Below are 12,145 nucleotides of genomic sequence, written 5' to 3'. Positions count from 1 at the left end.
CCACAAGGCTGGTGCTCATGTCCCCAGCTGTGCTTTTCTACGAGCAGCTCCAGTACACATATGGGCTCAGCCTCTCGACGCTGCTGGCTCATGGGAGGCCCCCAGCTGGGCCAGGCCTCCCCTCTCTGGCCCCTGCCAGCCCTGAAGCTAAGGGAGAACTGAGCCAGGTAAAGTCCTGGTGCCCACTGCTTTGGTTCACTCAGACCTTTCCTGCCCATTGAGTGCCCCTCCCACCAGAAGCCCTGGAGGCACCTGGGGGAAACTGAGGTTCAGGAAGGGAGGGGATGGAGAGGGTCATGCCACTGGGACCAGACAGGAGGGGTGGCCCCCTGGGGTCTGTCAGCACTTGCTTGGCTGTGCACGTGGCCTGGCTGCATGGGGCTCACCTGCGCTCGCTCCTGCTGGCTCTGTGCCTCCTGCTGTACCCGCTCCAGTGTCCTCCTGGCCCTGGAGAGCTCCTCGCTCAGAAGGCTCTGCTCTGTTTCTTTCAGGGACAGGGCCTGAACAGGACGGGGTATGCTTGTGAGAAAGTTGGGGAGTCTCGGGGGAGAGATGAGACCCCCCTCTAAGGAGAGGCTGTGGCAGAATGCTGAGTGCAGAGGCTCCCCTGGACACAGCATGCTCATGTTCCTGTCTGCACATCCCTACCACTGGAGAGGAGAGGTGGCTCCCACAGAGGCAACCCTGGGCCCTGGGCCCTTTCACCCTCTGAGCACCTGCCCTCTGTCCGACATCATCCCACCTCTTTGTCTGCACTTGGGCACGTCCCTGTGGTACCCTCCCCTTCCTCTGCCTGTCTAAAATCCTGCCCTTTCCCATGCAGTTTGGGGGCTTTCATGAGCCACCCCCATCCCTCTAGGCAACACTTGCTGCATTGCAGAGAAGGAAGCTTAAAAGCCCGAAAATGCTCCATCTCCCTGATGGTGTGGGAGACGCGTGTGAGCGAGACACCCTCAGCTCCAAGGGTGGCACGCTGCTCTGTGGATCAGGCTGTGGAAGCAATGCCTGTCAAATCCACACGTGTATATTCTCTCTATGCCCAGGCCCATCTGGGGGAGGGCAGCCCAGAGACATGCGTGCACCTGTGTGGGCTGACCTATGCGCAGTGTCACCAATGTCTGTGACATTGTTGTAACGACAACAAAGCTGGAGGCCACCCAGACGCCCATGGAAGGAAGAACGGCGCAGAAAGACCCAGTCCTGGCAGCTCAGCATGCAGCCCAGAAACAGAAGAACAAAGCTGCAGATACACAGCTGGGAAAGGCCACCGAGATGCTTTGATAATTGAGAAGAGGAAAGCCCAGGAGCCGGCATGGATTTTTCATTCCTTTTGTATTAAAAATGCGGTGTTGGGGAGGTAACGCTGTATATTTCTGTTTGCAAGCAATCTTTGGAGGGTGTTGCATAACAGAAGATGTATCAGGTCTTTGTCCTGGGTCCTTGGAGGAAGCTTCTAAACCCTGGGGGTTTCTCCAAAGTGTGGAGTGTCGGCATTATTCCTGGCGGGCCCCTGGGACCACACCTGAGTTTATGCTAATGAGGTGACTCAGGATGGGCTCCTACTGAATTTTAGGATGGGGACTGTCTGCTGAAAGACCCATTATTAGAGGGTTGGGGCTTTGAGCCACGGGATGTCAGCGCAACCTCCCAGCAGTCAGAGAAGTGGGCTTCAATCACGTAACCAATCACTCCACCGATCATGTTACACGGTGAAACCCCAATAAAACTCTGGACACCAAAATGCAGTGGAGCCTCCTGGCTGCTGAGCACACTGGGGTGCAGGAAGGTGCTGGGCTGGCTCCACGGGGAGGGTGCAGCAGCCCCTGTCTGTGACGTGCACACACCTTGCCCATGTGTCTCCTCTTCTGGCTGGTCTTGAATTCCATATTTGATAATGAAACTCTAAGAGTAACAAGAGGCTTTCCTGAGTTCTGTGAGTCATTCTAGTGAATGGCTGAACCCGAGAAGATCATGGGAACCCCCAAACTTGTAGTCAGGTGGTCAGAAGTATGGGTGGCCTGGAGACCCCCAGACTTGTAGATGGTATCTGAGAGAGGGCGTCCTGTTGGGGACCATGCCCCGTGGGGTCTGTGCTCTCTGGGTCAGAATTGCATGGGCCTATTACAGAGGAATCAAAGAGAAAGGACAACTGTTCCCTGAGTGGCCTAGTGAAGGGGAGGGGCAGGAGTGAGGGACTGTTCATTGAATGGCTTTCTATATTCTAAACAATTTTAAAAATCAGTGCTCCCCTTTCTCCCTCCCTTGAGGCCCTGCTTGTTTGCTCGGCTGGAGGCCGGTTGGCTGTTTATGAATCTGCCCTTACCGGACTGTAAGGTCTGCAAGGGTGGGGGCCCTGCCTCTCCCTCCTGTGCCCCTCATTACTGGACACAACAAGGTAGTATTTATTAGAATTTTAGGCAAAACTTCATCAAATATAGAAGCGTGGCATTCTCTCGGGTGAGGGCTTCACTTTGCAAACAGGTGTGGGCAAGCCGCCATTCAGACACAGTGGGTCAGAGAATGGAGGGTTCCAGTGGAGACAGCCCCTCCTGGGCCAGCGGCTCCAGGTCTTTGGCTCTTGCTCCACATATAATTCCTCTTCTTTGTTACAGAAATAAGATCCCCAAAGACTGTTTTGTGACGGGGTCATCACAGGTTCCTCAGGGAAGTGTGGGGAAGTTTCCCGCTAGACCTCGCAGCCCCACTTATCCACTCAATTTCTCTACACAGGCCACCGAGAATAAAGGGCAGCTGGCCAAGCAGAGGTCCCAGGAAAGCTCACTTGCTGCACCGGCAAGGGCTCCCCACAGGCCAGCCCGTCTGTGCTGTGTCCCTGGGGTGCCCCTTATTGTGGTTCTGCTGTGCGTCCAGGGGAGGGAGGACACTAGCACATGGTGTCTGTCTGCCCCCTTAGCCTGCGCTCCTGTTTTTTTTTTTTTTTTTTTTTGACGGAGTCTCACTCTGTCACCCAGGCTGGAATGCAGTGGTGTGATCTCCGCTCACTGCAATCTCAGTGAGAATCTCCTGGGTTCAAGCGATTCTCCTGCCTCAGCCTCCTGAGTAGCGGTGATTACAGGCACCCACCACCACACCCAGCTAATTTTTGTATTTTTTTTTAGTAGAGACGGGGCTTCACCATGTTGGCCAGGCTGGTCTTGAACTCCTGACCTCAGATGATCCGCTGGCTTCGGCCTCCCAAGTGCTGGGATCATAGGCATGAGCCACCAAGCCTGCACTCCTGTTTGACCGAGGTCCCCTCTCTTGGGGGCTGCGTGTGCCACTGGGAAGCTGGGATTAAATAATCACATGAGAACAGGCCACGTTGCCCAGTGGTTGGTCTCAGATGGGAATGAGGGGCTGCGTGGGGAACTTGACGGGCCACCCACTCCCCAGATGTGTTGCTTCCCCTGGAGCCTCTTTTCTCATATATCCAATGGGAATAATATCACCACCTCCCAAGGGGCTTTGAACTTACCTTTCTCCTCCTTTGCCTGGCTCTCAGCCCCTCTTGCATGGACCCTGCCTCAGCCTCTCCCCAGTCTCCTGGCCCCAGACTCTTTTCCACCCAACTCCTATCATATCACCCCTGCTCAAGAACATCCACTGGCTCCCTATCACCTGATGCTGGCGCCCAAGGCCCGTCCTGGCTCCACTGCACACCTCTCTCGCTGCTTCCACTCACGTGCAGCCTGGCAGCTGTGCAGAACTTCATGCCATCCCCAGACATCCTGCCAATGGCCATGTCCTCTCCACTCAACACTATCATACCTCCTGTAAGGCCTTCCCTTCCTCTATCTAAGGATGCGAGTAGTGGGGCAGTTAAGAGCACAGACCTCGGTGCCCAGCAGGTGCACTGCACAACCCTGTGCAAGGCATTCAACATTTGTGGACCTTATTTTTCTCACCAGTAACATAGGGATAATTAGAGCATGTGCCTCAGAGTGTGGCAAGAATCAAATATTAAATGCAGAGAGTTTGACAATAAATCTTGGCTATTTCAGCTACTGTAACTCCTCCTGCAGTTTGTCATTTTTTTTTTTTTTTTTTTTTTTTTTGAGAAGGAGTCTCTGGATCTCAGCTCACTGCAACCTCGCCTCCTGGGTTCAAGTTATTCTCTTGCCTCAGCCTCCCGAGTAGCTGGGATTACAGGTCCCCACTACCATGACCAGCTAATTTTTTGTAGTTTTAGTAGAGACTGGGTTTCACTATGTTGGCCAAGGTAGTTTTGAACTCCTGACCTCAAGTGATCCACCCACCTTGGCCTCCCAAAGTGCTGAGATTACAGGTGTGAGCCACAGCACCCGGCCTGTAATTTGTACCAACATCTTATAGTCCTTATCACCCCATGGGACACAATGTGGACGTGTTCATGTGTCCATTCCTTTCACTCAACAGTGAATTCTTCAGGGTAGCATGATATACTGGAACAGCCTAGACTCAGGGTAGCCTTTATAGGGCTAGTGGCTGAGTCTCAACTGCTGGTGGGATGGAAAGATGGCCATATGTGTGGCTGGTAGTTGTGTGCTTGACTTGGTGTTTGAGTTGGATACACTGATGGATGATTGGATGACTGGCTGGTTGGCAGATCCACATGGATGGATGGTTGGATATGTGGCTTGACAGCTGAGTTTGTGGACAGATGAAAGGATGTTAAGTGGATGGATGGATGGATGGATGGTCAGATGGGTTGTGGATAGCTGTGTGGATGGAAGGTTGGGTGCATGGATAGTTGGATGGATAGTCAAATGAACTGATGAATGATTGCATGGATGGTGAGGTGTGTGGATGGACAGCTATGAATGTGGATGCATGGCCATATATCTGGGTGGATAGCTAAATGTGTGGAAAGAAGAATGGATATTCAAGTGAGTGGGTGGATGAAGACAAGTGCGTGGAGGGTCATTCAAGTGCATGGATGGATGGGTGGATAGATAGATGAATGGATAGATGGATGGATGGATGGATGGATAGGTGGGTGGATGAGTGTATGGATGGATGGATGGATGGATGGATAGGTGGGTGGATGGGAGGATGGAAGGATGAACAGGTGGATGGGTGGATGGATGGATGGATAAATGGATGGATGGGTGAATGGATGGACAGACGGATGGATGAATGAATGGATGGACAGATGGATGGATGGATGGATAGGTGGGTGGATGAGTGTATGGATGGATGGATAGGCAGGTGGATGGGAGGATGGAAGGATGAACAGGTGGATGGGTGGATGGATGAATGGATAAATGGATGGATGGGTGAATGGATGGACAGACGGATGGATGAATGAATGGATGGACAGATGGATGGATGGATGGATAGGTGGGTGGATGAGTGTATGGATGGATGGATAGGCAGGTGGATGGGAGGATGGATGGATGAGGAGGTGAATGGGTGGGTAGATGGATGAGCAGGTGGATGGGTGGGTGGATGGATGAGGAGGTGAATGGGTGGATGGATGGATGAGTAGGTGGATGGGTGGATGGATGGATGAGTAGGTGGATGGATGGATGAGGAGGTGAATGGGTAGATGGATGGATGAGCAGGTGGATGGGTGGATGGATGGGTGGATGGATGGATGGGTGAATGGATGGACAGATGGATGGGTGAATGGGTAGGTGGGTGGATGGGTGGATGGATGGATGGGTAGGTGGGTGGATGAATGGACAGATGGAGGGATGGATGGAGAGACGGATGGATGGATGGGTAGGTGGGTGGAAGGATGGATGGATTGGCAAATGGATGGGCGGATGGATGGGTGAATGAATGGACAGATGGCTGGATGGACAGATAGGTGGGTGGGTGAGTGGATGGATGGATGGATGGATGGGTGGGTAGACGGTTGGACCTGCCTGAGGTGTGGCCATATACAGCCCTTGTGCTGGGCCAGAGGTGACAGGTGCAGTGGGTGTGAGCAACCCCACTGTCCCCCAGCCCCACCATCACCTGTTGCATCTTGTGCTCCAGTTGGAGAAGGCTCTCGTCTCGCTCCTGCTTCAGGCTCTGAATTTCCTCCTTCAGAGCCTCCCTCTCGGCTGCACTTTTTGTCACCAGGTCCTTCTCCTGCTCCAGCTGGCATCTGGCTACCTCCTTCTCCTCTGCCAGGGTCAGGCTCAGGGTCTCCTGGGCCAAGGTAAAGGGATGGGCTGTGAGGTCCGGCAGGTGAGGCCAGCAGTTGTCTGTGGTCCTGAGTGAGACCTGGCCCGTGGGACGCCAGGGCTGATGGACCCCAGGGGCTGTCCAGACCAGCCAGCTGCACACCCCTCATGTCTTCCCCTCAGGGTCACCAGAGCACGGAGGGCCTTTCTGGATCTCAGCACCTGTCATCCCATATTGATCTATCAGTTTGTAAACCATTCCTGAGTCTCTGCAGTGCACCTGCCATGGAGGGGTGTAAAGACATGTCAAACCAGGCCTCCAGAAGCCTGTGACCTGCGGGACAGCTCTAATGGGTGTGGGGCCCCCTCCAGCCCTCATCCTTCAGACTGCACCAGACCAGCCAGCAGTCCTTCCAGCCTCTTCCATGAGGGAGGCCCGCCCCAAATACAAACCCAAGCCCAATGTGAGGGCTCCATGGGGAAGGCCCTGGGTGCCCACGTGAACTATAAAGAGTGAGCCGGACCTTGCCCAGCCTTCCCTGGCCAGGTGCCTATGTATCTGAGCTCAGTCTCCCAGGGCCCCCTCCTCCCAAGGGCCTGCCATTCCCTGGGACCTGGTAGCCTTCTAGGAAGCTACTGGTGGACTCCTGGGAAGCAGACCTTCTCCCTCTGGAGCTGTGCCAGGGCCTCGCGGTGGGCCGACGCCTGGCTCTCCAGGGCCCGCTGTGCCTCTCGCTCCTTCTGTGCCACCTGTTGCTGGAGCCGCCCCGTGTCCTGCCGCAGCTTCATCTCCTGGACCTCCCAGTCACTTTGTAGCTGCTCCATTTCCACTGTGGGGTGATGGATAAGGTGCGCCAGGGCCTGGCATGTGGACCCCCGAACCCTTTGGGACTTCCTAGCGAGTGACAGCCTTGGGGGCAACCACTGTCCACTCCAGGCTCTGGGAGTGGGTGGCCAGCACATGGCAGGGTGGGCTGAGCAGGGTCAAGGGTACAGGGCTGCAGCTGGAGGCTACATGCTGACCCTGTGGCCACAGCCCAGTTCTGAGCCTCAGGCTGGCACCAGGTGCAGCCTGGGCAGGGTGTTGCTGTTCCTCATGGGCGAGGGTGGCCCAACTCACTCAGTCACACAAGCTCCAGGCTCACATTTGTGCCCCTGTGGGCTCTGGAGAGGAGGTGCAGCATGTGTGGGCACTAAGCTCCACTCCAGGGGCCCCTCCAGGGCTGACTTTCGGGGAAGGAGCTGAGGGAGTGCCCTTGGAGCACCTTGCAAGGCCTGCCGAGCGAGTCCTGCGCTCCGGGCCTCCTCCTCCAGCTGCTCCTGCAGCTTCGTGGCCAGCTGTTGGGCCTCGAGGAGGCTGCTCTCCAGGGAGTCCCTCTCTGCCCTGCAAAGGAGCAGCAAACAATGAGCAAGTCATCCCCAAGATCCTGCGTGTAAAATGCTCTCTATAGCTTTACACAGGTGTTAATGAGACTCAGCTGAAATGCAAACAAATGGAAGAATGTTTTAGAAATTATGGTGCATCTCTGGAGCACCATGTGCTGTTAACAAGGATGAGGAAACTATTTTCTATTCTCATGTCATGAAAAGAGTCCCCCCAGAAAGCCACGCACCCAATTGGACCCCCACATGCGGCGTGATTCCATCATGTGAAAAGCCTGCTTGGTGCATTTGTGCATGGAGATGCCACTGCTCAGAAGACACCTGGAGCACACGCCAACACACAGCAGTGCCCACTCCTGGGAGGGAGGGGTGATAAAAGACCTCACATTTCTAACAGTTAATTCATCAATGATCCAACCATCAACGGCAAGTTTCATTCTTGCTGTTCGCTGCCCTGTGCTGGGTGTTTATCCGTGATCAAAGCAAGGCATCAAACGACATGTACAAACACACCACAAAGACTCAAACACAGACACCCCTATGAACACACAAACGGTAGGTGCACAACTCCAAAAAGATGAGGTCAGGGCGGGCCATGGGCCACGGGGACCCTGGCAGCTCCTGATCAGGCCCTGCCTCCATTTCTCTTCCATCTTTCTGGCCACCGCCACCCCCTTCATCAGGGGTAGAGCACATCCCAGCCTTCTGGGGCTCACCAGGGCTCGCAGAGGGAAGTCCTCTGGGCTCAGGTCAGAACTCCCAGAAACCTCACTCTGCTGCACACTACTCTGCTCCCCCTCCAGTCCCTCCTCCTGTAAGTGTCCTCATGGACCCCATTCCACACTCCCAGGCTTGAGTGCTCTCTTCACCTGGCAGCTCTTCCCCCTTCTGCGTGTAGGAAACCCTCCCTTCAAGTCAGCCTGGAAACCCCTCCTCCTAGAGGCCTGCCTGGTCTCCTGTAAGGGATGTGGCCTCTGCTGCTCAGACATCGGATGTCTTTGCCTGAAGCTTAGGGACCTGAGCGTGTGCCCAGCCTCTCTCTCCATGGGGGCCCAGGAGCAACTCCAGGGGCTCCGCCATTGAGCCCCTGGACTGGAGGACTGGCCCACCACGGGGTGCTCTGAGCAGGGCAGTGCTGCTTGGGGCGTGGGCTGGCAGGGACCTTGGTCCATCTTGCTGGGTGACAAGCGGGCCAGGACTCCATGAAGGGAGAGAGCAGGTCCCCACTGCTGAAGCCTTGTCAGGGCCTGAGGATCCGAGAGTGGAGCCCTTCATAAAGCAGACCCGTGGGGAGGCCTCATCAGAAGCAAGGAGCTGCAGCAGGATTTCCCACACTTAATGGTCCTGAATGTTACCTGCAAGCTCATCAAAATGGCAGCGTCCACGCTCTCCGGTCCCACTGGGCCAGTCAGATAAACACACAGAGTGTGTCCAGGCAGACGTGGCTTCAGGTCAAGCCCCTCTGTCACCAGAGGCTCAATGGGCCATCAGGATGCCCTGTTCAGTGGCCTGTGATGCTGGGGCCTACAGGGCTGCCATGTGCAGGGGCCTCGGGTCAGTGGCAGGAGAGGTAGGGGCAGCTGTCAGGGCAGCACCCAGGCTACTGAGGGCTCTGGCTAGGGCCTGTGTTCTGGGCAGCAGACCCTGCTGGCAGGAAAGGGACCTCCACCCCAGTCCTTGGAGCCCCCAGAGCCCAGGAGGGAGCATGGGCAGAAGCCCAACCCGCAGCAGCCTCCCTCAGGTTTTCCTTGCTGCACAAGCTTTCATTTGGAGAAGAGGTTTGTCTGCGAAGCTCAAGGATCCCAGACTCCAAGGTTTCTCATGCCTCCCAGATTCTACAATTCTAGGAGGAAATCTTTTCAACAAAAATACTTAGCAGTGCCTGAGCAGGGCCCTAAGCAGGGCCTATAAGGCACAGAAGCCATCAGCTGTTGGGTTTCGGCAGAGGCTGCAGGACCCATTCAGATCACCAGGCAACAGCCTACACACATCCTGTTCTTGCCTGCAAGTGCCCGTCCCAACTTCTGGGAGTTGCCCTGCAGGCCTCTGGGCTCACCCGCCCACACTCTCCACCTCATGTGTCCCTGGGCTGACCCTGCTCCTGGCTCCAGGGATGGGTGTGCAGCCCAAGCCTAGGATCAGGCCCTGTGACTCCCGGCTCCTAGGATTGGTACAGGGATGTCACACAGCTCAAGATGGCCCATGGCAGCCGCTCTCAGGCCTTGTAGGGAGAGGGGTGCTCTGCGTCTGCTGGAAGGGGGACCCTGGGGTGGCTGCTGGCCATCTTGCCACCTCTCAGAGTGACCTGCTTGGGAAAAAGATCTCAGAGTCAAGCTGTGCTGAGGGAGGGAGAAGCAGGATTCCAAGGGCACTGTGGGAGTGCCTGAATCCAGCCATACCTGAAGCAGGATTCACCCTGAACTCCTCAGCTCCATGAGCAAGACATTCCACATCTTCCTTCCACTGGTCTGAGCTGTTTCTGCACTTGCCACCACCTCTTTCAGGAAGGTGACCCCAGCGCTTTCACTGGGTTGACCTCTTCTAGATGCCCTCCCCCAACCCAAAGGCTCTGTGCTTGCCTCTCACTCACAGCCCATTTCATGTGCACACACTCCCTCCCAGTACTATGTCATGGTGTGAGTGTCCCCATACCCTGCCACAATGCAGACTCTCTGTGGGCAAGGACACGTGGGACATGACCTGACTGGCAGGCCCTTGCATACCTGAGATCAGCTGCCTCTTCAGCTGCGAGCCGGCCCTGCCTCTCCAAGGCCTCCTGCTTGGCCAGCAGCTGGGCCCGCTCCTCAGACAGAGCATCCTTTCCTTGCAGGGCTTGCTGCAGAGTGTCCATTTGGGCCTCCCAGTCCTGCAGGCTCTGAGCCAGCTGCTCCTCCAGGGCCTGTTTCTGGCATGTGACCTAGGGGAGGTGGGGAGGGGACAGTCAGCAGAGAAAGAGAGTAAGTAGGTGGGTGAGCATGGGCCTCTTGAGGGGAAGAAAGGACTTCAGAAGAAGTGTTTTTACGCAGAATGGCATGGAGGTGAAAGTGGAAGAAGTGGGTGGATCTCAGAAACACATGTATGTTTTTACAATAGAGGGGGCATCCACTCAGGGTACCTAAGTGGATGGAGATGGTATTGAACTGGGCACTCTTAGGTAGGAGCCAACTGTCAATCCAAATGGTACCATTTGTTTGTCCTCCAGTGTCCAGGGGTCAGGAAATGCTGCGTAGAAATGGCAATAGAAGGTAACAGAAAACTAGATTGCTGCAGACCAACACTTCCACCAAGAATAGCATAAAAATCTAGAGAGAATATATCACAAGAATATGCAAGAGACCTCAGAGAGCTGAAAAGACAGCTGGGACTGAAGGAGTGAAGATCTTGGAGAGAAGGGAGGCACAGAGGAATGAGCCCAGCTTTTGGTGTCTCCTCTTCCTCAAGGCATTTGCTGATTTAAGAGTTTGGGCTGAAAAATTGAGATGCCGAGAAGAACTTCTGGCAGTACCATGGCTTGAGGGGCACAAAAATTAGGGTTCAGAGCCACCGAAGCAGAGAGGCTCTGATAAATATCACAAGACATCAAGTTGTATTCACAGTAGGGCTTGACCCTAGCAGTAGTGGTGAATCAGAAATAGACCATCCTTCATAGACACTGAAGCTCACGTGTGAATCATCCCAGTCACTGATTGGATTACAGTGACCTTCTATGTCCACTGCCTGTCAGGGTCAAAAGTAAATTCTGGCCAGGTGAGGCGGCTCACGCCTATAATCCCAGCACTTTGGGAGGCCAAGGCAGGCAGATCTCTTGAGGTCAGGAGTTCAAGACCAGCCTGGCAACATGGTGAAACCCCATCTTTACTAAAAATACAAAAATTAGCCAGGCATGATGGCACACACCTGTAATCCCAGCTATTCAGGAGGCTGGAGGCAGGAGAATCGCTTGAACCCAGGAGGCAGAGGTTATGGTGAGCCAAGATCATGCCACTGCACTCCAGCCTGGGTGACAGAGTGAGACCCTCTCTCAAAAACAAACAAACAAACAAACAACAACAAGAACAAAAATAAACCCTTTCTGGAAGAAGAATCGCATCGTCAAGATCCTCAAATTATTTCTATAATTTATTATATATAAGATTGACTATTCAATCAAGATCTGGCCAATCAGGAGACAGGACCACATGACCAAAAAACCACAAATAAGAACAGAAAATAGATATAGATCCTCCTCCCCTGTTTATCTAGATATTGGAGTTATCAGACACAAACTTTAAAATAGCTGATTAATATGTTCAAGCAGATGGATAGCAAGATGTAAAGTTTAACAATAGAACTGGATACTAAATATAAAAAAGACTATTTAAAATATAATAACCAAAAGTAAAAAAAAAACCTAATAGACAATGGCAGATTAGACAGAATAAAAGAAAGGACTAATAACCTGGAAGAGAGACAAAAGAATGTGTTCAGAGTGAATCATAAAGAGAAAGAAGGATGGATAGAAAATACACAAAAGAGTGTTATAGACATATAGGACAAGCTAAAAGTGCCCATCATATGTGTAATTACAGCCTCAGAAGGAGATGAGAGGGCATATTTGAACAGATACAGGCCAAGAATTTTCCAAATCTAATAAAATACATCTAGCCACAGACTTAAAATGAGCTGTA

At 53.7% G+C, this 12,145-nt stretch overlaps 1 protein-coding gene across 1 annotated transcript in view; it reads right to left on the bottom strand.

Moving 5' to 3' along the window:
* CROCC2 (ciliary rootlet coiled-coil, rootletin family member 2) overlaps positions 1 to 12,145 on the bottom strand; it is an 80,257-nt gene that overhangs the window by 31,181 nt on the left and 36,931 nt on the right. Inside the window, exons 15-19 of the mRNA XM_024243599.3 lie at positions 10,202 to 10,395; positions 7,361 to 7,479; positions 6,756 to 6,925; positions 5,944 to 6,120; positions 387 to 500 (exon numbers count right to left, since the gene is read on the bottom strand). Coding sequence (XP_024099367.2) covers positions 387 to 500; positions 5,944 to 6,120; positions 6,756 to 6,925; positions 7,361 to 7,479; positions 10,202 to 10,395 — 774 coding nt within the window. The remainder of the gene's footprint in view (positions 1 to 386; positions 501 to 5,943; positions 6,121 to 6,755; positions 6,926 to 7,360; positions 7,480 to 10,201; positions 10,396 to 12,145) is intronic.

This window comes from Pongo abelii, chromosome 11, assembly GCF_028885655.2.
Source record: "Pongo abelii isolate AG06213 chromosome 11, NHGRI_mPonAbe1-v2.0_pri, whole genome shotgun sequence".
In the NCBI taxonomy this organism is placed as follows: domain Eukaryota; kingdom Metazoa; phylum Chordata; class Mammalia; order Primates; family Hominidae; genus Pongo; species Pongo abelii.
The sequence above is the reverse complement of the archived record's forward strand: the minus strand, read 5'-3'. Positions and strand labels throughout refer to the sequence as shown.